The following is a 26,045-nucleotide window of genomic DNA, read 5'->3' on the forward strand; positions in this document are numbered from 1 at the left end:
AGATGTGTAGCAACAAGTCACTCTTTCAAAGAACAAGAGTCTCAGAATTCAGTCTCCAAAGAACCCATAAAAACAGTTAAATTTGGCTTATCTAATAAATGTAAATCTGCTGTTCTGATATAACGGCCATTTAGTATAAACACTGGCCACATATTTCACGTCTCCCAGCCCAAGTCTTGGTAAACAACTCAGCAATTTACTGTCTCACATTCCAGCACTGCTGCAGCACGATTCCAGTCACTGAGTGCTGTAATGGCAAAACAAGCCTCTCCTCTGATACAAAAGGTGAACAAATCAATACCTCAGTCAAATGAATCTGTCAATCTCATTTATTTTTACCATCAATAAATGAACACAAGATAGTAAATCTCAAACTTGTAGTGAGATTCACAATAAAGGAAATAATCTGATCAACAGATTACACTGCATTCCTTTTAACCATATTTAAAAGGAAGACTGTCTTAAGGAAACTCTGCACCCCCCCCCCCCCCCCCCACCATCGGCATCACAGGCCATCACAGACCCAACTGCCAAGCTTTGTCTTTCATTCCCAGCAGGTCTGCTGATTGAGCTCTGACCCTTTCCCAGCTCTAAACTGGGGCCTGGGCTGAAGAGATGCCAATCAAATCAGCTGCTTCTCCCAGTCCCATCAAGTTGCAAGACACAATGGAATCTATAATTCATTTTGCCGGAATTGATTAGATCACCCAACAGTAACACATGTTAAGCATGATTGAACACTTGTATGCTGTTGAAGCAATCTTTCAAGGTGCCTTTCTGAATTCTAATCCAAAGCTTCCTGTATCACTGCACTGCAAAACTCACCCTTTGTTTGTTAAAGCATTGAATTTATGTTCCACAAGGACCTCCACTAATTATTCTCCATCTAGCCCAATCAATGTTTCTTTTCTTCACAACTCACACAATTCCTTTTAACCACAATCTTTAAATACAAATTTAAACCCAAATCTATTCCTTCTAAACATAAAATACATTTGTTAATTTAAACTCAAACCAAAATTTCTCCATGCAAAATCAAAGCTCCAAGCTGCTGCTCCAGCTCACGTGAAGAGTAACAAGAGAGGGAATCTCTTGTTGTTTTACAACTTTATTAATAGAATGTCGTAACTTAGTGGAAACCCGTGGAAGCCCCTTTAAAATTAACAAACTACCTGATAATTACAACAGTAATTATACAAGTGAAAACTGGATTGAATAAGATGCAAGAGCATCTTTTCAGTCAAGCACAGATTTTGATTTTGATGTCAGGGTTAAAGTAGTACAGTTAATCCATGCTTAAGGCTGATCACAATTTTTAGAAAAGATCAGATAATGATATAGGCTAACTAAATCATCTTGTCCCAAGATCTGGAGTCTCTGACAGTTCAAGCTGCCTGCATGCCTTCTTTTGACTGGAAAGCCTTCATCCCTGGGACCATTCTTGTAAACCTTTGCTGATCCCCCTCTGAAACTTCCTCTTTCATTCTGTACCAGAACTGGACATAACATGCCAGTTGTGGACTGATTTTTATTTCTGAGAAATTTGAACAGAAATCCCTTTGCCCTTGAACTCTTTGTCCCTATTTATGAATCCCAAAATCCCTTATGTTTTGCGAACCATTCTCAACAATTGATCCAGACAACAGGAAAACTAGCAAACCTAAAGAGCATTCCTGCATAGCTATACCCTTCAAATTACCTTGGCGTACAGTAGAAATGAAATCTAAAATCCAGAAACATGCAAGGCAATTAAGCATTTCTTCTGCCAGAGATTCTATCTTAAATCTGTAAAATAAGTTGGAATGTAACTTAGGAAATATTTCGAGTTGCACAAATTATTTAACAAAACACTTGGTTCAAGCAACTTGGTGTTGAAATATTTCATTCATAGAATATCTGTTTGCATCACCAGTATCAGGAAAAGTCAGCATCAAATTCAGAACTCTGCCTGGTTTTAAGCTGCTCGTAGCGCTGGAGACTGATCTGGAAGTCTGCCTACCTCTATCAATCCTGAGCCATTTCAGGCCCAAAATCTTAACTCTTTTGCTCCTGAAGTGCAAGTGAACATCCCTGGAAATTGTTGCAAATATCTTCTGCTGCCCGCTAGTCAGGTTGCTTATCTGCTGAGTGTCAGGCTGAGGACATTTATATATTTAAATATTTTAAAAAATAAGCCTACCATCCATGATTATCAGCCTTATTGGACTCTTTGGTTTTATAAATCAGGTTTCTTGTGGCCTCCCAGTTAACCTCCAAATCTTGATATGAATATTTCAAGCAATGAATCTGTGACACCTGACAGATGTCAAAATGTCACTTTCCAGCTATTTTATAACTGCTCATACTTCTTGTCTTTCAGTAGCAACTTACTTTTATATTTCAACACATCAAATGGTAATTGTAATAATGATCAAGGGTCCTGAGAGTAGTACATGCACTGAATTTTACTAATTACCATTAAATCCAAGCAAATGCATCACGAAAATCATGACTATATTGGTGAGAAATTGCTCAGAAACATCCCAATGAAAGTCATAAATAAATCGCCCCAACATTTTCTTTAGTAATTCAACTTTCTGCACCACGTTTGTCATTCTGAGTTAAAGCTGCTGCAGACTTATTTTGTTGAATGCACCATGAGCAACATACCATGCAATCAGCAAAGTTCCAAGCTCAGTTCTTGGTCACGTCAACCATACCGGGCAGAGCACATACACAAATTCGGTGAGGTTCTGAACTGTTCTCAGTTTCCAATCAGTTGCAGGAGCTCCCATTTTCACAATAACCTGGTTATTATAACTACATGTAGGCATTGGTGAAAATAAATGGGCATTGCTGCAACGATTCCTAAAAACTCAAATATATAAAGCCTAACACCATCAGGAAAATGAGAGTGGCAACCAAGAACCACAACTGAGTGGAACTAATCAGACCAAATTAGCTGATCTGTACAACAATTCCCTCAAGCTCCACACACAGATACCATCAAGAATTCCCCCAAAAATTTAATGGCTTCTGAAATGAAATCGTAACCTCGGATTTTGATTACATTGAATTTATGACTAAGAATAAAATTGGACTGGAATTGGGTGGGGTTGGAATCTTACTTCAAAATTTAATAACCAATTGAAAGATGCAGATTACATAGCTTTCTTGTGCTGACCTGTCTGACACACTCTCCTTTAAAACTAATATTCATCCTATTCATACACAAGTTCTTTGCTATCAACCATAGAATCTTTCTCTACTGGGGATGAGGAGTCTGAGGATTCTCTATCCTGTTGTTATAAAACCATTGAATGCTTCCTAAGTACAGCAAGAGTGACTCTTGATATCACAACCTACTGCTTTGTGACCTTACACTCAGATGTTGACCTGCACTTTCACTGTAACACTTCATTCTACATTATATCATTCTTTCACCCTGAACTTCCTCAATGCACAGTTATTAATTGATCTGTACAAATGATGTGAAAGAGAGGTCCTTCACTGTACCCAAGAGTCTGTGACAATAATAAACTAATTTACCAATTTTTCTTCAATACAGTGGATTCCAATTAATTGGGACACATCAGGACCAGTACATTTTGGCCCAATTAGTGAAAGTTTCATGGAAAAAGTCAAAAAGGTATAAAAAGGACAAACTACTGTTTTACTGAGTAATAGGCTATATATTTAAATTAAATACATAACCAAATAGAACACTGCCAATACTACTACAATACTTTTAAACTGTATTAATTCCTAATAGTTATTGACTGAGGAACTCATCCAGTATACACAGTGTTCCTTTGATTGACTGTAAATGAACAAAATCTGTGCAGACACCCAATCTGCCTTCATACAACACTTTTGATGATTGCACCCTCCAAATCTTCATTTTCATTGTAGCATTTAAGATGATTGTTGATACCTTCAAATTCCTCATAATTCCTAAGTGAAATCATTTCATTTTCACTCCCAGCCATTTTTGGCACCTCCAAGCCTGAATGTTTGACTGCAGTGAGCAAAACTGTTCCAAATTGTCTTATTGCTTATTTCTTGACAACTATCAGTGACAAAAATCACTGTTTTTCGAAGACAAACACATGCAACTGACATTATTTAAATTTAAAAACTGCTCACTCAAAACACAGTGTAGTTGCTAATGGCCACACAACTGATGTTAGTTTGGAACTGTTTGGCCACAGTCTCCTGTCTCAATTAAGCGGCATAGTGCTCCAAAAAAATTAAGGGAGTTCTGGTTATTTCCTCAATTAGTTTTGTTCTTTCAAAGTTTTCCAAAAAAAAAGCTGCCTGGTTAACTGATGGCCCAATTATCCAGAATCTACTGTATTTACACTTCCATAAATATTGTCATTTAAGGCCCTGACAATACTTACAAACAGCAATAAAAACTGCTTTATTTCAGAGCATCTATAAACAAACATTTCAAGGGGACATGACTCAATAGAAGATGAAAAGTACAGTGACACAATGGGACTTTCAGATCATATTGTCCATGCCACCAGGCGCCAATTGAAATGGCATATCTGCCTGCAGGTGTTCTGTGATGATTTCTTCATATACCCAAGTGTTGCATAAATACATCCAGCACAAAGATAAAGAAGATACCTGGATGAAAGATATCTTTCTGTATGCATGTATGTTATATCATGGAAATCCAGCTGATTGTTCTGTCTGGGGATTGTGATGTTCACATACTTGAATTCGGTTTGGCCACTTCTAGAAAAGCATAGCTCCACCACCTGGTACTGGATACGTTTCTAATTGTGCCAACTTGAAACGTTCTGTTAACATGGTGCTCAAAACAAAAAGTAAATTTTTGGTAAATTGGTAGGTTATCTTCCAATGTATCAAGGTACAGCGAAAAACTTGTCTTGTTAACCATCCACACAGATTACTCCATTCTAACAGTGCATCGAAAACAGTAACAGAATGCAGAATAAAGTTTTACTGTTACCAAAAACATGCAGTGGACAAGAGAGAAAGTCCTGGATGGGTTAATTGTGTTGGCTGCACTACTGAGGAAGCAAGAAGTGTCAACACAGACCATGGAAGGGAAGCTGCTATCCACGACAGAAAAGGTTTAGCTGGGTACAGAGCCGAATCATGAAAGACTCAGGTGATTGAGTACTTGAACAGATAAACAGGTGCAGATATATTGCGACAAATGGAGGGTGTTAAGAGTTAAAGACAATGAGAAGAACATTCTGCTCCCAGATACAAATATAAAAAGAATGCATGCTTATAGGAAGGTAAAGTTATGAAGAGAATGAAATTTGCAAAAATGTAGTGGAAGTTAATCTGATCTGCGAGGGTGATGACACTGTCGATAGAGACTTGCATGGAACACTGAGCCTAATTTTTTTTATGCTTCACTTCATCACCTTCCTTTCCATCTGCAAACTATCGAAAAGTCAGATCATCAAATTAACATTCAACTGCACTCTGAACTGGCCAAAAGGCAATCAGGTATGCCCAATGAATGCCAGTTTTGGCTAATGACAGGTGCATGAGAATAAATACACTCAGGAATAATCCCTTTACCCTCACCAAAACTAACTCTGCCACTTCTGAACACTTCAGGTTCCACTTTCTCACTGTCCTGAGTAACACATTCTATTGAATTGCCCATTACACTTCATGCTTACCAGCTTATTTTGATAGACTCCAATTTTACACTTCAATTCAAGTTAAAATAGTCTTTCTGTGGTTCATAAGTATAAAGCACTTGATTTGATCATCTTTCAAGCCTTTACTTTCTGAGAGACAACACTCAGTTTTACTCATCCTTTTTTTTAGTATGTATAATTTTGCAACACTGATATCATCCTTATAAACACATCACATCTTGCGCATTTCCTCAAAGTAAGTCCTATATATAGTACGGTGATCAGAGCAGTACACATAATACTCCAATTACAGTCCAGCAAAAGTCTAGAAAGATTTGAGATGAACTGTCTCTGGTTATGTTCATTTATTGCTTTGTCTTATCCACTTCTCTGGGATCATTGTGCCCAAATCTTTATGCAAAATGTGAGTTCAAGAGTGGGATGTCAAGTTGCAACTGGATGTTATAAAAGTATTAGAGACTACACGGAGAGTACTGCATGCAGCTCAAGATGAAGGATGGAAAGGGAGCAGAAAAGATTCACATGGATGTTACTGAGACTGAAGAGTTTGAGTTACAAGGAAAGACTTCATTGACTGACTGAGGCTTTTTTCTGTGGAGTGTAGCCTGAGGGGTGATCTCACAGAAATGTATAAAGATCAGGAAAAGCATTGAAAAGGTCATTTCCCTGGAGCAAGGGAGCCACAGGGGACCTGAGAAGCAACATTTTCCACACAAGAGGGGTGGTGGCTATATGGAATGAGCTGCCTGAGGAAATGGTAGAGATGAGTACAATTAGTATTTAGAAGACAGTTAGATATGTTTGTCAATAGGCCCGTTGGATCTGGGGCAAACACAGATTCACTTAGATCAGCAACTTGGTCGGCATGAATGAGTTGGCCTGAAGAGCCTGCTTCTAAAACTATATCACTCTACGGCACTCACTCTAAATCACTCTACATCTTGGTTCTTTTCCAAACACATTACCTCTTTAACTGCCCTATCAAAATGTGACAGCTCACACTTACCAATGCTCCTCAAACTGTATAGCAGAGAAATGGGCTCCTTCTGCCCATTCCATCCATGCTGACCATGATGCCTATCAATGCTAATCCCATTTGCCTGCATTAGGTTCATATCCCTCCAAGCCAGGGGTTCCAAAGACCCCTCGGTTAAGACAGGGGTCCATGCCATAAAAGAGGTTGGGAAACCCCTGCTCTAAGCCTTTCACATCCAGACACTTGTCCAAATTCCTAGAGCACTGTAATCGTATATACCTCATCTATCTCAGCTGGTTCCAGACGTCCACCACCTGCTGTATGAAAAACTTACTTCTCAGATCTTCAAAACCTTTTAATCACACTGTCGACATTCTAAGTCATTTATACGTGTATAATCAACCAAGGTCTCAAAAACCCATCCTTGAAGTAAACTACTCATAACAGACTTTCAGTCAATAAAGCAGCCATCCACTACTTCTATCATCAAATAATGTTTTGCTAATAATGGGCCTATTCTGTTATTAATATCTTTCTGCTGACTTGTGTCAGTTCTCTTCATATCTGACTAACCATACTGACTTGATTTTGTCTGCAAATCTGAAAAGCATGCTTGATTCTCAAAATGAAATCATTAACCAAAACTGTGAATGAGACTACCATAAAGCTAATATTTGTGAGAATGCATTTTCCTCATCCTGTCAGCATGTCTTTGTGTCAGGAAGCATTGTGCCTTGTAGCTGAGCAAACATCTACACTGCTCCCTACCTCCTTGGCCCTGTGTAGTGAGACTCATTATCTATAGAGTGGCGCTTGACCAAATACTGGGGAACTAGGGGGGAGGAAGCATGAGATTTGGGAAGCAATGACTTATTGAGCTAATGTTACAACTGAAATCACCAATGATAATGCATCATAGTGCACTGGGAAACAGAGGAATTAAAAGATCCTTGAGGGACAGCATAAGCAAGTAATTACTACAAAAGATTACCATTTAGAGGTGTTATTGGAATCTTATTGAAGTAGATGTTTTTTCTCAAAGGAGATCAACTCCAAACACTCTGAGGCTCAATTTTCACCATAAGCCCTCAAGACCACTCAAAATCCACCCCTCTGAAAAGTTCCAATGCCTAACTGGGTAGGATTGATACTTCAGATAAAATATGGTATCAACCCATCACATATCCTGACATTTAAAATAAATCCAGGACAGTAATAAATTAACAGAGCAGTTGACAGCTTGAAAATTCTCAAGCAAATATACTTCACAGGCAAAGCAATAGTAACAGTTGTGAGAATGATGGACAAATTTGGTTTTTTGATATCTCACTCCAGAGAGAGAAAAAAATACAATTTAAAACATTTCCAATCAATCTGGAGTCAAAAAATGTCATTATTCGGTTTCACCTCCCCACACTATTATAAGCAAGTTCAAAGATTTGAAATCCCACATTCATACAATACATCACATGACACAATGCTCCTTCAACTACCTGTAATGAGTATCCACAAATTAAATGAGAAACTGAAAACAAAAAAGAGTCTGCCTGGAAACAAACCTCTGGGAAAGGCTTGAAATGTTGTTTCTCACCACTAGGTGTCTCGATTCTGTAGACACCGTTTGGCTTTGTTGAGAGAGAGTCAAACTGAAATTTTAACCCAGCCTGCTTTACTCCATAGATGTTGCCACTGATAAGGAGAGCTCCATCCTTAAAGTGTTTCTGTTTTCACTCACACTTCAGTGTTCTATTCTCATTTTCTCCCATCTTCCCAAATTACAAAAGCCACTGACAGTAGAATTCCCCTTCACTGGCGAGATGCAGACAAGGGTGCATCACAGGAATTGGAAGTCAATCACGTTAATATATTTTCAATTCACTAACTGTACTTCAAATAAACATCAACAGATTAAACTCCTCACTGCAGACAAAACCAAAGTAAACTGCACTTCAGGATGAATCTGACCACTGAGCATAAACCAGGTTCCAGGACACATCTCCCAAGTCTGGCGAGCCAACTTGAAAAGATGAGTTTCAGTTGTCAGACTGATTTGCAACGAACCTGTTTTATTTTTCAAAGTTATCACATGCTTCTGGAATTTTCCACATTCATAATGCTGCCTAAAGCTTCTAACATGCACCACAGTGGCAAACTATGAATGCGAAGTGTTGGTTTGTTACTCACTCGGTCCTTATCGTCAGCAACGTCAGAGAGGATGTCATCGAGATCCAAAATGCCACCATCACTGTGCTCCAGGCGATGTACTTGTACCCAGTAACCTGGATCCTGAAAGGGATGGGAAGAAAAATATCAGCGGCAGCAGTTACAGCTCCAATAGCTTATCAGTACACTGAAATTCTTTTGACCACAAAAAGATTAGATTAAAATAACAGGAGGCACTCTATTTCAGAGGGAAATCTTATCAGAAAACTACTGGCTGTGAGCTGCTCGAACACAACTTTACCAAGTCTTGGTAATCACTGAGGAGAGATCAATCACATTTCTAAAAGATCAAGGGTAAACTGACTTCTTCAAGGTATTCATCAGACAAATAAAAGCATACATCGCAGCCCTATATAAAGTTACCAGTGCTGAAACATCAAATGGAGTGGAAAAAGGCTAAAATTAACAAGTAGTTGGCATCAATAAATAAAATGCCACGGACATAAACAAAGGATTCAAAGATAGTACAATAAAATCACTCAGAAAAATATTCATGTTGTATACGACCACACAATATGCATATTTCATGTGCATCATTAACTTCAATTGCCCCTGTGGAGATAAATTCATCTTTTTTACAAGTGTCCATGTCAATTTTGTTTCTGATGCTGGAATCAATTTAACACAAGATTGTAAGACCAAATTCTTCCACCATGACTTAAGGTCTAAGTTGACTCATATTTTGGTTTGAAGTAAATAATAAACATTGGTGATTATATTTAGCAGAGTAAATGAGACTGATTTATCAGGAAGTTTTTTAAAATCTGCCAGTCAATAGAATACACAACAATAAAGCCACTGTGTCCAAGGAGGAAATTTCACACAGCAAACACAAATTAACCCTCACACCAATTGTGGGAAGTGAAGCTTTAAACTAAAGTCAAAATGGAGGGCAACGACACACAGTTTGTGTACTCAAGCCATTGACGTCTGTTCTCCAACCCTGGGTTCCATGACCCTACTGGGCAGGAACAAAAAAAAAGGAATAAAAAGGCCAGAGGTTTGCATTTTGAATCACAGGTGCACTAACAGGTTTTCACAATCAATTTTCCACCACCTTGCCTGGGTTAATGGTGGGCATACAGACGGGGGCAGTTGCAATACTTCAGTTTGACTATTCAGGCAAACAGCAGTTCTCTAGAATAGGGGTTCCCAACCCATTTTATGCCATGGACCTGTAACTGACAGGTCCATGGACCCCAGATTGGGAACCCCTGCTCTAGTCTCTGGCACCCTTAAATTTATCTGCAAGAAAAACATTTGATGTTTTATACACTACAAATATTTTATTTTCTCACCACTCCCAGAATTTATAATGCTGTGAGTGCTGAAATCATTTCCATTTTTCACCTAGCAGCAGAATAACCAATTAAAAAACAGAAACCATCGCTTAAATACCAACTATACTTGTGTACTCAGAGAATAGGAAAGCCAATGTCATAATTTTGTGTGAATCACTGTACAGAGTTCTTACTTCCTTTTTCAATCTAAATACCTTCCTTATTTCCAGAAAACGCAAGTTTCAATTGAAAGCTGTACTCAGGATACCACGACACAGATACCACTTTAAAATTCACCACATGTAGAAGGACATTTAACATACAAACCCCATTTCCAGAAAAGTTGGGATATTTTCCAAAATGCAATGAAAGCAAAAATCTGTGATACGTTAATTCATGTGAACCTTTATTTAACTGACAAAAGTACAAAGAAAACATTTTCAATAGTTTTACTGACCAACTTAATTGTATTTTGTAAATATACACAAAATTAGAATTTGATGGCTGCAACACACTCAACAAATGTTGGGACAGAGTTAAAATAAGTTTGAAAAGTGCACAGAATATTCAAGTAACACCGGTTTGGATACTCCACATTAAGCAGGCTAATTGGTAGCAGGTGATTATCATGACTGGGTATAAAAGTAGCGTCCATCAAAGGCTCAGTCTTTGCAAGCAAGGATGGGTCATGGCTCACTCCTTGGTGCCAAAATTTGTGAGAGAATTGTTAGTCAGTTCAAAAGGAACATTTCTCAATGCAAGATTGCAGAGCATTTAGGTCTTTCAAGATCTACAGTACATAATATTGTGAAAAGATTCAGAGAATTCAGAGACATCTCAGTGCGTAAAAGGCAAGGTCGGAAACCACTGTTGAATGCGCACGATCTTCGAGCCCTCAGGTGGCACTGCCTAAGAAACCGTCATGCTACTGTGACAATTATAGCCACTTGGGCTCGGGAGTACTTCGGAAAACCATTGTCACTCAACACAGTCCGTCGCTGCATCCAGAAATGCAACTTGAAGCTGTATTACGCAAGGACGAAGCCATACATCAACATTATGCAGAAACGCCGGCGAGTTCTCTGGGCCCGAGCTCATCTCAGATGGACCGAAAGACTGTGGAACCGTGTGCTGTGGTCAGGTGAGTCCACATTTCAGCTAGTTTTTGGAAAAAAACAGGCGTCGAGTTCTCCGTGCCAAAGATGAAAACGACCATCCAGATTGTTATCAGCGAAAGGTGCAAAAGCCAGCATCTGTGATGGTATGGGGGTGCATCAGTGCCCATGGCATGGGTGAGTTGCATGTATGTGAAGGTACCATTGACTCTGAAGCATATATTAGGATTTTAGAGAGTCATATGTTGCCATCAAGGCGACGTCTCTTCCCGGGACGTCCATGCTTATTTCAGCAGGACAATGCCAGACCACATTCTACACGGACTACAACAGTGTGGCTTTGTAGACACAGAGTGTGCGTGCTTCACTGGCCTGCTGTCAGTCCAGATCTATCTCCTATTGAAAATGCACATCATGAAGAGGAGAATCAGACAACGGAGACCACGGACTGTTGAGCAGCTGAAGTTTTATATCAAGCAAGAATGGACAAAATTTCCAATTGCAAATCTACTACAATTAGTATCCTCAGTTCCTAAATGATTAAAAAGTGTTATTAAAAGCAAAGGTGATGTAACACAATGGTAAACATGCCTCTGTCCCAACTTCTGTTGAGTGTGTTGCAGCCATCAAATTCTAAATTTGTGTATGTTTACAAAATAGAATTAAATTGGTCAGTAAAACTATTGAAAATCTTTTATTTGTACTTTTGTCAGTTAAATAAAGGTTCACGTGAATTAACATATCACAGATTTTTGTTTTTAGTGCATTTTGGAAAATATCCCAACTTTTCTGGAAATGGAGTTTGTAATTATACCATACCCAACCCATTCAATTGGCCTTGCTCAAATAAGCAGTTGCCCGAATTAACCAATAGTCCAATAAACAGAATCCAGTTTTTCTGTACACATTCAATAATGTAGTACAAGTTTTCAAACCAAAGTATAAGAGTATTGACAAAAACACCAAATCCAAACATAACTCCAGCAATTGAAAAGATGCAAGAAACTTACCATCACAACCATTTCGTGATGATATTTTCCCTGAAGGAAATATATTTGTAGCACCGTAAATAAACAGAGTTGTCTATCAATAAAATCGGTAATGAATTACCATTAAAAACATGAAACTTTAGTACAGCTGTTTTTGTTTTCATGAGGAACAACAAAAATTGTTCAAGTCAGAAAATGCAGGCTATCCAAAGCTATTCAACTCTGTAGGAATAGACTTGAGACACATATCAGTGTAGTTCAGTAAGCAACCAAATCTGAGGATTTTGGGCATTTACATGTCTTCTTTTATTTCCATCTTCCCAATACAACTCATATGGAAACAACATAAAAATACCAGTCCCTTCCTTTTCATGATTTGTCCTTATCAAATTTATGTTTTTTGTAAAGAAAATTCATGCTGAGTTTACAAAGGATGCTTCATTATAACACCATGAAATAGATCCCAAATATGGACTCTTGACCTCACACTCTACCTCGTGATGTTGCACCTAGTTGTTCACCTGCTCTGCATTTTCACTGCAGCTGTTACATTCTATTCTGTATTGTTATTGTTTTACCTTGTTCTGTCTAAATGCACCATGTAATGGTCTGAATTACATGAGGAGCCTCATCACGGGACAATTTACAATGACCAATTAACCTATCAACTGGTCATCACCATCATCAGGTGCCATGCCCAGTTTGAGCTTTAACTGCCATGGCCCACACTCCTGTTTTGGGTCAAGTGGATCAATTCATTGGTATTCATTTCCAGTTCTCTGGCTGCTGTCTCCATCATCTGTCATTTCCTTCCTCTTGCTTTTTCCCTTCAATCTTTCCCATAACTACCATTATCAACTGGTACATCATTGGACTGTGGGAGGAAATCACACCACCTGGAAGAAATGTAAGCGGTCACAGGGAGGATGTACAAACTCTTTAAAAACTAATCAAGGCATCATCCTGGTAAATCTGTCTTGCACCCAAAGCCTCCACTTCCCTTCGTGCAATGGGGCAACCAGAATTATACATAAGACTCCAAGTGCAGCCTAACCAAACCAATGCAGGGCTGATGGACCATGGGGAAATAATACGATCTCTTTTCCTGAAGTGTATCAATGAACCAGATACTTATTTTTTAAAACGTCAACAATGCAAACCTCAATACATATTTATTACCTTTGCTACAAGCTTACATGTTGCCAGATTTACTGAATAAGACAGATATTTAAATACAGACTCTGGATTAAATCCTTAGCACAGTGTTACTGTACTCAGTTCCATAAGACATGGGAAAAAAATAGAACATTCAGCCCATCAAGTCTGCTCCATCATTCCAGCCTGGCTGATTTATTATGTCTTCAATCCCATTCTCCTGCCTTCTCCCCGCGACCATTGACTCCTTACTAATCAAGAACCTATCAACCCCTGTCTCAAATACACCGAATGCCTTAGCCCCACAGCCATCTGTGGCAATGAATTCCACAGATTCACCACCCTCTGGCTAAAGAAATTCCTCCTCATATCTGTTCTAAAGGGACATCCTTGTATTCTGAGGCTGAGACTTCCCTCACTCCCTCTCCACATTCATTCTATCTGGGCCTTTCAAGATTCAATAGGTTTCAATAAGGTCTACACCCACCGCCCCCCATTCTTCTAAACTCCAACAAGTTCAGGCCCAGAGACAATCTGAAAATGACTTTACGTCGGTAGGAAGTTTAAGCTGAATAAACTCAACCAAAATCCACTGAGTCCGGGCTCAAAGGTAAGCTCAAAATTTGCACAGAGAGAAAGGGTTGAAGATACAAATAAAATTATATGATATTTATGGAGATCCAGCTTAATGCTTTAAAAAATCATTACTTATCACCTCTGGCTTCTTACACAAACTGAATCTAATTTCTCCACCTCTGATGAGCATGCTGCCCAGGACTTAGGCTCAAGTCTCTGGAATTGTTGGCTTGGAACCCTCAACCACACCTTTTTCATCTTTAAAGATTGCTTAAAGCTTACCTTTTTTAACCACACAGTTTTGGCCATCTGGCCTCTGGTCACATGGTTCTAATTATTATGTGCTCGGTTTCTTTTGTTTGATATTCTGCAAATCGTCTTCTGACACTTGTGCAAACTTAACATACATTGGAACAGATTTTCCTTTGGAGTGATTGCAATGCTTGAAATAGGGAGCAATGTAGACTGATGAACACATTTACAGTAGCACTTTGTGCCATCCGAATCCCACTCCTGCCCTTCTCCATTTCTGTTCAATATCATTTGTTGCTCATGATAGTTTTCAGTTTCAAATTCCAAATCAGCACCAGGATCAGAATCAGATTTATAGTCAATGACATCAGTCTTGAAATTCATTGTTTTATGGTAGCAGTACAGTGCAGGCAAAACAAAACAAAGAAACACAAATAAATAGTTCAAAAGAGGAATGTAAAGTGGTGTTCACAGACCATTCAGAATTCTGATGGCAGAGGGGAAGAAGCTATTCCTAAAATGCTGGGTGAGAGACTTCAGCCTTCTGTTCTTTCTCTTTGACAGTAGTAATGCGAAGAAGGCATGACCTTTTTTGAGTCCCAAATGATGAATGCCACCTTCTTGTGGCACCGGCTATTGAAGATGTCCTGGATTGTGGGGGGGGAGGCTTGAGCCCTTGATGGAGCTGGCTGAGCCTGCAACCCTATGAACCCTCTTATGATCCTGTGCCCCACCAAGAGTTGATGCAACTAGTCAGAATGCACTCTACGGTTCATTGAGAGATACTTGGTGACATATCAAATCTCCTCAAAATCTGAATAGTCCTAACTCCTCCTATGTTGCAGACTCTGCTTCAGCAGTGGTCTAAAATTTTAAAAAACGAATTAGCCCAATAAGGTCAACTTCAGTGCAGATGCTGAAATCTACAATAAATACAGAAATGCTGGAAGACCTGAGCCAGTTAGGCAGCATCTGTGGAAAGAGAACCTGTTGAAGTCACAGATCCAATGAGAACTAAGACAGACAGAAAGCCAATTGGTACAAATTACACAAAAAGAGCAATGGGTACAACAAAGGTCACATCCGTACAAGGGTAAAAATACTGGATAACTATTACATGGACAATTAAACTCCTCTGTTTGTTTGAGTTGTTAATGGTATGAAATCTTGCTAATGCAAAAACTGGCCTACTGGGATGTGTTGAACAGGCCCAAATATACTTACAAAAGAAAAAGTAAGAGCGAAGAATGAACGCAAGAGATTCTGTATATGCTAGAAATCTAGAGCAACACCCAGAAAATGCTGGAGAAACTTAGCCAGTCAGGCAGCATCTACAGAGAAGAATAGCAAGCACAAATGGCCAGCTCTGATAACAAACACAAAGAGCAAGTTACCTGAAAATGGAGAATTCAATGCTAAATCTTACTAACTGCAGCGTGTCCAGACTGAGCTTGCACTGACCTTACTGTAACAGTCCAGAGGTCTGCATACAGAAAGGGTAGAGTAAGACTGGGTTGGAAAATTAAAATGGCAGGGAAATAGAAGGATTGCCAAGTGTGCACAGGTGCTCTGCGAAGCAAATCCTCCAATGTACGGGAGACAGCACTGTGAACATCAAACACAGTACATTCAATTGGGAGAAGTGAAAGTCAGTCACGGCTTCACCTGGAATGATTAATAGGTCCCCTGACAGCATGAAAGGAAGAGCTGACTGGATAGGTGCCATGGGACTGGGAAGGGTAGGTGGAGATTGAAGAGCACATCAGTAATTAATTGAGTCACCCCACAGAAAAGCAGAAAGGAGAAGAGAGGGAAATGTGACTGGTAGTGGGATCTCTTCTCGTGACCCATTTTACTGTAAAGTACAAAATTAGCATTTATTATTTCCTTTGTTATACTTCTTTAGAATAATAAGTTGCCTGCAAGCACAAATTGATATTGAACAAAGTTAAAGTTAGTGCCTTTCAAGAGAAGGGATCACATGAGTAACTCCAGACACATGTGGTACCTGGTCGCTATAACTCACTGACAGGTGCTTCGTAAAGCTGGCATTCACTGGATCTTGCGATCACAGTTTGTTCGCAAGTCAGCTTTCCAAATTTCAAAGCTGTTGCTGCATTTGGCAGGAGATTCACATATTTTAAAATTTTATCACATCAAATTACTTTGCCTGCAATTGTGGAATACATCACTGAAATCTTAACAGCTGGCATCTAACAAGTGCCAAGGAACTGCAGCTAAACCCAGGTACTCATGGGTGGTCTGATTAGACTTTCACAAGCTCCAGGCCAGATTCAAAGACATTTTAACAGTAGCAAAATTTTTCTAGTCAGATTATCTAATCAACAACAGTCCACATTCACCACATAAAACTATATTACCTTCACAGGTCAAGAAAAAGCCATCAAACATTTTCAGCAGAATTGTTTACCATCTACAAGCCTGAGTGGTCTTCCAGTTAGGTGATCATCAGTGTTTCCCCCCACTCCCAGAATACTTGCTTTGATCTCATTTATCAGTCCGCAAAGTATGTTGTTCTTTTCTCTTTCATCATCATCACCAAACATGTGATCAGTCAGACTTCACAACACACACACACAAAATGGAATTTTCACTACTGAAGTGTGTACAGAGAATACCCAGAAGAGAGACTTCAGTGGGGTTCAGGAGCAGTTTTTTAAAAATTTCAACTTGAATAAACTAAAGCAAGACAAGCATCATCTTGATTCAAAAACAAATTGCAAAGATAGCAGTGCGGCAATTAAGAACTGCTTCGAAATTACATCCAAAAACACAGAAAATGCTGGAGATATGCAACAGATCAGACATAAGGTGTGGGGATAAGACGTGATATGACCATAATTATTTCAACATTTACAACATCTGCAGACTTTTTTTTGTTTTACACACAGTTTATTTGAGACATTAAAAATAACTAGCTGCAGGGACAGTATTAAAAATAGGTTGATAAACTAACACTCATTTCAAGTTAATGGTCCATATTATAAAGAAGCACTGCACTAACTGCAGCACTGGTCTCTCTCAGAAGCCCAGCTGGGCAGATACAACAGGCTCTTCAATCAAAGAGGATCAAGGCCCTCTGTTAGCCGGGGTCAAGCATGGATAATACATCCTAGCTGTGTGAGTGATACGCAAGCCAGGACAGTACAATATGGAGAGCAAGCTGTTGCCCATACAACAGGCTCCCCCTCTCTACACAACTCATGAATCAGAAGGAATGACAGAAACCTCTTCTCACTTCTACCGTCAGGCAGGAGGCAACCGCCTAAGATCCCATACCACTAGGCTCAGGAGCAGTTATTTGCCTACAATTATTAGACTCCTGAACCAGTGCGGATAACTTCATTCACCATTGCTCTGAATTGACACTACGACCAACACACTCACTTTCAAGGACCTCTTACAACTTGTGCTGACAGCATTATTTTTATTTACACAGTGAACCTTCTTTTGCACATTGGTTGTTTGTCAGTTTTCATGTATATTTTTCCATAAAATGCGATGGTTTTTTTTCCTGTAAATGTCTGCAACAAAATGAATCTCAAGGTGGCATCTGGCAACATATACGCACATCGATGATAACATTTTCGGATACATGCATGCCCATTACAGGAATAGAAGAAATAGGATCTTGAGTATGCCATGTGGCCTGTCAAGTCTGCTCCACCATTCACTAAGACTATGGCTGAATTGGCCATGGACTCAACTCCACCTATCTGCATTTTTCCTACGACCCTAATCCCCCTGCTATGCAAAAATTCAAATGTGTTTTAAAATTTCACAGATTCACTAATCTGGGAAAAGCAGTTTCTCCTCATCTCCATTCTAAATTTATTCCTCCAGATCTTGAAGTTATGCCCCCTTGTTCTAGTCTCACTTTCCTGCCTCTATCTTATCTATTGGTTTGAGAAATTTTTATGTTTCAATAAGACCCCCTCCCTCATTCTCCTGAATTCCAGCAAGTAAAGTCCCAGCTGACTTAATCTTGCCTCACAGATTGATAACCTTATCTTTGGAATCAGCCCGGTGAACCAACTCTGCACTGCCTCCAAAGACAGACTCAAAGTAAGGTGTGACCTCACCAGTACCCTGTTCAGTTGCAGCATAGCCTCTCTGCTCTTAAATTTAATTCCTCGAGCAATGAAGGCCAACATTCCATCTGCCTTCTTGATGACCTGCTGGATCTGCAAACCAACCTTTTGCAACTCATTCACAAGCGGTCCCAAGTCCCTCTGCACAACAGCGTGCTGCAACCTTTCACCATTTAAATCGTAATCTGATCAACTTTTCATTTCAAATGAATGACCTTGCATTTACCAATGTTGCACTCCATCTGGCAGACCGCTGCCCATTCACTTAACCTATCCATTTGTCTCAGCAGACTCTCCATATTCTCTGCTTTCCCACTCAATTGAGTGTCGTCAGCGTTAGATATGGTACACTTGGTCCCCGCTTCCAAATCACAAATTTATATTGTGAACAGATGCAGGCCCAGTACCAAGCCCTGCCCTCATCTCCTCTACCTCAATACTGACTGCCAAGCAGAAAACACTGATTCATCCCAACTCTCTGCCTTCTATTAATTAATCAATCCTCTCAACGCAAATAGATTACCCCCAACTCCATGCAACATAATATATTATGGTTAAGTCTTTTATGCAGCACCTTATTAAATACCTTCTGGAAATCCAAGCATACAACATCCATTTGTTCCTCTCTAAACACAGCACTCAATATTCTTCAAGGAACTCCAATAAGTTTGTCAAACAGGATCAAGAATCTACACTGAGTCTTTCAAAAACACTTACACCTCAACTCATACCATAAGATCCTGTTCAAATGCCAGCATTGTGCACATTAATCTGCACTGGCTCATACTTACCCTGATGCACAACTTCAATATCATCTCTCAAACCCTGTAGGATCTTGTGCTTACCCTAATCCAGCCCCCTGCATCAGCTGGCAGTAAAGTTATCTCCAAACTGCATGTGAGCCAAAGGTTATTATGTGACAACAAGGGAGGGGGTGGAAAAGAGGGGTGCTGGCAGGAGCAAGGAGCTGCTGGCGGGGGAGAGGGAGTGGGCAGAGGGTTTTTGCCTCACCTGCTTGGGGAGCGGGTGCCCTAGAACACCAAATTACCTTGTATATACTTGCAAATTGGGGTGGGGTGCCAGGTGAATTGGTCTATATTGTGGGGATCTATTGTGGAGGACGTATGGGGAGTGTAGGTGAGTACAAAGAGAACATACCCCCCGCCCCGCCTTGTTTTCAGGCACATGACAATTTGTTATTCGCATCTTTATTAGATGATGCACAGGTTGATCACTTCATTGAACAGTTTGTTGACGACATTTGACAATACACTATTGCTTTGACAGGCGACACAGTTCGACACCAAATTAGGCTAATTTCCAATTGCATCCGTCAAATTAGTAGAATAGGAAGAGGACTGAGAAAGTGGCTGCAAAGCCTAAGCTAGGCAAGTGCTGCAGACTACTGCTATTATTTTGAACAATGAGTGTCACATTTCAAACACTGGCTCCTAAGGCAAAAGCAGAATCCACAAACTACCACTGTCTAAATCTGTAAGCATAATTGCATTCATGCCAGCTGAATTTTAAACAATGAAGGCTGAAAGGAAGTGACAAAAATATTTAAAGCATCAGACGATCAATCTAGCTAATTGAGATGTACCACAATACAGAAGACTGGCTCGTTATTGTTTGCTGCTATGGAAATGATCATCTTTGGATGGTTCTTCCTTGTCACAATTTATCGAAGTACACTGCACACATGGATTAGCAAGCAAGTCTGACCGAACTGTGGAATGATGCACAAAGCTGAGGCAGTGTAGCATTCGAATTGTTCTTTTTTTGTTTGTGTGCAGTCTGCATGGCGTACTTCCAGTCAGCATACTAATGAGCAGCATAGAAGGTAATTGCTAGCTTCAATTGTGTCTTTCCTCCCTAAAATCATGGCAGAATAGAAAGTCGTTTTCTTCATTTCCACATACCACTGAATACTGATTACTTTATTCCTTGAAGCAGCTGGATATTTTGAATCAGTACCCATGGCCATCTGTGAGTGCTAAGGCAATAACACTTTAGGTGACATCATCCCCAAGAATTATCTTTCTGGTTCCATAGTATTCAAAAGTTTTTTCCCCCAAATAGCACATCAAAGGCACTGGAGTCATTCTGTAATCGACATATTAAGGGCATCAATCTTTTGGCAAATTGGGTGTCCATAGTTTGAGGACAGAACCACAGAGCCAGGAAGGTGCAAAACAAAAGTACATCTGGATTTAAATCAGTCAACGGAGTAAATATTGAGTAGATAAATTGTCACAGGGAAGAAGCATCCAAAAATGATTACTTCCACAGTAGCAAACAATAATCACATCTCAGTTGTGATGAAGGAGTTATGATGGCAGGTGAATGTGGGATTAGAAGGACGACAAACAGAAATGTGATGAATACAGTGCTAACGAGCTAATTAATAAAACCAGTCAATATCCACATTCTTTGTTCAACTGCTCAAAGACGTGCACATTTTCAACAAAACATTCCTTAGATCTGCAAATTCTTTCATAAATCAGTCAACGGAGTAAATATTGATAAAATCAATGTTCGTATTAAAATTGTTTAAGTCAACAAATCACCTGTTACCAAATTGAATCAGCAGCCCCTTACTCATTTACTTTTGAAAGGGTGCCCCATGTTATATTTTAAATTTTACAAGGAGTAAATAACTATTGTGAAAAAGATGCAAAGGCAATGAAAGCAAGGAAAGGATGTGTACAGCACAGGAAGGGAAGAATGGAAAAATGCTGAAGGATCACACATTATGAATATAAGAGAATTCTTGTTACTGAATGAAATCAGTTATTGACTCAAACCCAATATTATGTATAATTAGGTATTTAAATAGCATTTGTTACCAACTACCATAAAGCATGCATATTTAATAAAGAATTAAATATTAGCTAGTCTATTACTCAAGAAAAGAGCAAAGATTTAATATTCTGTGGGTACTTAATTAATAAAGCAGTGAATTATTCAAACAAAACTCCATTACTTTAGGTGAAACCAATCAGTTCCCATACTCCAAGACACACCTTTCCATCAGATTAACAACAGTACTTCATTTCCAACCAGAATGCATGGCAGAGATTCAACACATTCAATTTCTGCGTGGTACAGTGACACTCTGGTCAGGTCACTTGTCTGAGTGCTGTTGGTACCATGTAACCCAGTACTACCTGTCGGGTGGTTGGGTGGTTGGCGACTAAACCAGCTCCCCCAACAGGCCTGCCTGGTGAGCAGGGTGGCTAGACACCCTGCAGGACGATAAACAAGACCTGTCAAAAGGCGGATGAACCCTCTCGTAGGGTCAACAGCCATCTAGCAAACACGTGCCGTGAAGCACGGAAAGGGCATCCCTTGTATCGAAACTTGGTCTGGCCATTCACTGCAACAGAACTTCCCTCAGCCGTCTTGGACCTCACCATGCCGCTGGATCTGGGAGGGGATGTCGAGAGGGTGGGTCTGGACCTGTGCAAACCCCTACTCACCTAAAATCCACTCACGCACACACTGTTCCTTTCTGAGGAGTGGCATACCACCCCACTAACTGACTGAAAGGAACCATCATCATCCTATGGGATGGATAGCCAGAGAGAGGTGGGGGGGAGGGGTACAGTGACAGATATGGATGCAACACAGCAATATTCCACACATAATGAAAACCAAAAGTAGTTGGGATAGGAATTTCCTCCAAAGTGCTTGAACTTTACTGACATCGCCGTGAGCACCAGTGACAGGTGCAGTGGCTGAGAAGATTACTGGTATACTCAATGGTATACTTGAAAACCCAATTCTGATCAATGTTTATACTATAAAGAAAAACAGTCAACTCAGATTACCCAATATACTTCATTTGCCAAAAAACTTGGGAATATTCACTGTGACTAATGCCTTGCCACTGCTGCTACGTTTCATTGTCAAACACAGAAGATATCAATGGTGCTGAGGTGAAGATGGTTGACAGCTTCCAAAGTGTAAATGTCACCAACAAATTGTTCTGGTGCAGACACATTAATGTCATGGTCAAGAAAGTACACTGATGCATATGCTTCCTCAGTTGGCTAAGGAAATTCAGCATGTTCTTGATAACTCTCACCAAGTTATTAAATAAAATTACACCGTTCAATATTTGGGATTACATGCTAGCATGCAATGACAATTAGAGAAAGCAAAGTCATTGGAAGTAGTCAATTTCAAGTGAAATATAATGCTGTAATCCTCTGGGGCCTTGCTATTCACAATCTAGATCAATCATCAGAACAAAGGGTTGAAGTACAATACATCCAGCTCCTACAGTAGTACAAATCTAGGTGGTACGCAGGTTGTGTAAAAGAGACTTCAAGAAGATAGATTGGTTCACTAAATAGGAATGAACACAGCAGACTGCATTTAAAGTGGAGAAAGGTGAGATCATCCACCCTGAAAGCAAATAGACAAAACGTGTTTTTTGTTTAAAAGGTGATAAATTTGTATGGTCAGTGTTTCAGTTTAAGTTAACATAAAAGTACAGCAAGATACTGTATATGGATGCCTTCTGTGTTACTGCACATTATTGACGCAGAGTAAAAGTCTGAGGATTTAAAAATTGGGCACTGGTAAGTCTGTATTTGGGATAGAGAATAACGAGTATGTGTGCATAATGGAATTGTTATTTAAGGAGAGATTAAGCAAAATGTGTCTCTGCTTATGAGGCATGGAAGTGACCTCATGAAAAATTACAAAACTCTTCTTTGATTTGACAATGTAAATGGATAGCGTCAAACCAGGGGTTGCTATCTGAAAAGAAGTGGCCAGTCACTCGGGGCAAAGATATGAAGAAATTCTTTCAGTTAAAGAACAGAGAAACTTGTTTCTTAAATCTTAGTTGCTGAGTTTATTCAGAACAGAAATCAGTATATTTTTGAAGTGAATCAAAGAATTTGGGGTTAGTGTAGACAGTGGCACAGAAGCTAACAGATCATTGCCAAACAGAGAGATTGAAGGTGAGTTGCTGACAGCTTTTGTGAAGATGAGAAGCTGAATCAATTAAGCAGAGGTACCTGGGAGATGGGATTGAGCCACAAAGAAGCTGTTACTGGGAAATATGTCTTTATTACACAGCAAACCTCCAGAAGAGAGAATGTCAAAGTAAAATTTATCAGAGTACATACATGTCACCACATACAACACTGAGACTTTTTTTCCTGCAGACAGACTCAGCAAATCTATAGAATAGTAACTGTAAACAGGATCAATGAAAGAGCAAAAGCATAGAAAACAACAAACTGTGAAAATGCAGATATAAATAAATAGCAATAAAAAAAAGAGCATGAAATAACAAGATAGGGTCATTAAAGTGAGATCATAGGTAGTAGGAACATTTCAAAGGATGGGTAAAGTGAGTGTGGTTATCCTTTTTTGTTTAAGAGCCTGAAGGTTGAGGGGTAGTAACTGTTCTTGAACCTGGTGGTGCATGGCCTGAGGCAATTGTACCTTCAACCTGATGGCAGCTGTGAGAAAAGAGCATGGCCTGGGTGGTGATGATCTTCGACGATGGATGCTGCTTTTCTACAGCAGCATTTCATGTAGATGTGCTCAATGGTTGGGAGGGGTTTACCAGTTAGGTACTGGACTGAATCCACTACCTTTTGGAGGGTTTTCCTCTCAAAGGTATTTGTGTTCCCATACCAGGCCGTAACACAGCCAGTCAGCACACCTTATCGAAGTTTGTCAGGGTTTTTGATGCCAAATCTCTGCAGACTCCTAAGGAAGTAGAGGCATTGTTATGCTTTCTTTGTAATTAAACATATGATAAATTACATTTATATTATCTGTCCGGGACAATGCAAGAGAATCTCACTCTCCTACCACAATGTTTTATACTTCAATAAGAACATAGGAATGAATGATTAATTTCAGTTTCAATTGCTATAATCACCTACTTCAACATTTTAAACATATAGTCAGGTAAACTTACAGAATTACACCTTTACAATCATAGCAGATCCCCTTTGAAAATTCAATATTGGTGTCTGTCCCAAAAGTGTGACTACAAACTTACACCCATAATATATACCCCTTTTGTTCCAGTGTTGAGGGATGGCTTCATGTAAATACAACTAACCAGAAGATCAAGTGACAAAACAGATCAGTCCTGAACTGTGCATTAAGTGGCAGGGATAGGACTTTAACAATGTGCTAAAAGCAGGAATATTCATCGTCCCCATTGTGGTTTTAATGGGACAAAAATCAATACATCCCACGCCCACTTGGAATCAGTTGGAAGTTAAGTTGGGTACAGGTTTTATTTCCTTAAGACTGCTTCTCATTTTTAATTAATCCACAATTAAAGTTGAGTGTTAATTGTCACATGTACATCGAAACATACAGTGAAATGCATCATTTTGCATCCACCACCACCACAGTCCAAGGTAGCCCGCAAGTATAGCCATGTTTCCAGCGCCAGCGGAGCACAGCTGACCAACACTTACTTTGTACATCTTGGGAATGTGAGGGGAAACCAGTGCACCTGCAGGGAACCCACTTAGCCACGTGAAGAACACACAAACTTTCACAGACAGCAACAGATCTGATCCCCGATTGCTGTCGCAACAGCATTACGCTAACCACTATAATGCTGTGCTACCCCAAGAAATATGGAAGGCTTTACAACTATGTGTCATCCATGCTATCTCTTATGTAATTACTCCAGAATGTCCCCTATCAAGATTAATACCCAAGGGTACTCAAGGGTCAGCAGGGATGAAGTGGGCTGAATGGATCGTTTCCATGATCCTATGACTATCAGTCATGATCTTATTGAATGGTGGGGCAGGTACATGGGAATAAATGATCCAACTGCTGTTTCTATTTGTCATTTTCTTTTGCCCTATTCCCCCAACTCCTCTGCCAACTACTGCATTCAGATTAAAAACAAAACTTACGCACTCCATTTCCAGAAAATTATCTTTCAAATGGTATCATTGTAGCACACAGCAAGATTCCAGGCCCCCAGTCTTCCTGCGCTGCACATTGCAAACAGCTTTCCATATTCTGAATCCCTTCTTGCCCTGGTCTCTCCATATCTCCATATTCTCATCCAGATCCAAAGTTGCTTCCTGAATTCTCCATTCACTGCAGTCTATAGCTGTTGTGCATTTTATATCCAACAATCTGGAACTGCTTTCAAATACCCACCATTTCCCCTCTTACAATTTCCTTCCTTAAAGCTGATGATATCACCAAATATGCTCAATCTTAGACTAAATGTACACTTTATCCAATGACTGTTAAAAATTTATATCTCTGATTAAAATTGATATCCATTGACCCAAGCAAGACAACGTTTGGTGAGGAAGGGTAAGGAAAACAAAAACTAACCGGGGAAGGAAGCAATTAGTACAGATTCATAAAGAATCTCAATAGTAGGGCTTCATTAGTCTCAATTATTTTCCATCAACCAAACCAGATTTGCAATGCATTGAAAGGAGTAACTGGAAACTTGTCAAGCAAGGTTGACTAAGGGTCTGCTGTACTTGCAATTTCACATTTTAAATACCTTCACACAGAAAGTTGCCCAGACTATTGCAATTAAGTTTTAATTTTTAAGGATCGCTAAACAGCATGTGACACCTTAAGTCATTTCAAAGCATTCTCAACTTTAATAATTCATAAAGGTTCCCAATTAACCCTTTCTGTTTTACTACACAATGGATTCTGGTTAATTGGAGCAGACATTTGATTTGGGCAATTCTTCAA

The 26,045-nt window shown here is 39.5% G+C and overlaps 1 protein-coding gene across 7 annotated transcripts in view; it reads right to left on the minus strand.

Moving 5' to 3' along the window:
• pard3aa (par-3 family cell polarity regulator alpha, a) overlaps positions 1 to 26,045 on the minus strand; it is an 881,596-nt gene that overhangs the window by 698,238 nt on the left and 157,313 nt on the right. For all 7 annotated transcript variants that reach the window (XM_072253986.1, XM_072253983.1, XM_072253982.1 and 4 more), the window contains exon 2: positions 8,797 to 8,898. In XM_072253986.1, coding sequence (XP_072110087.1) covers positions 8,797 to 8,898 — 102 coding nt within the window. The remainder of the gene's footprint in view (positions 1 to 8,796; positions 8,899 to 26,045) is intronic.

Source organism: Mobula birostris, chromosome 3, assembly GCF_030028105.1.
Source record: "Mobula birostris isolate sMobBir1 chromosome 3, sMobBir1.hap1, whole genome shotgun sequence".
Classification (NCBI taxonomy): Eukaryota; Metazoa; Chordata; class Chondrichthyes; order Myliobatiformes; family Myliobatidae; genus Mobula; species Mobula birostris.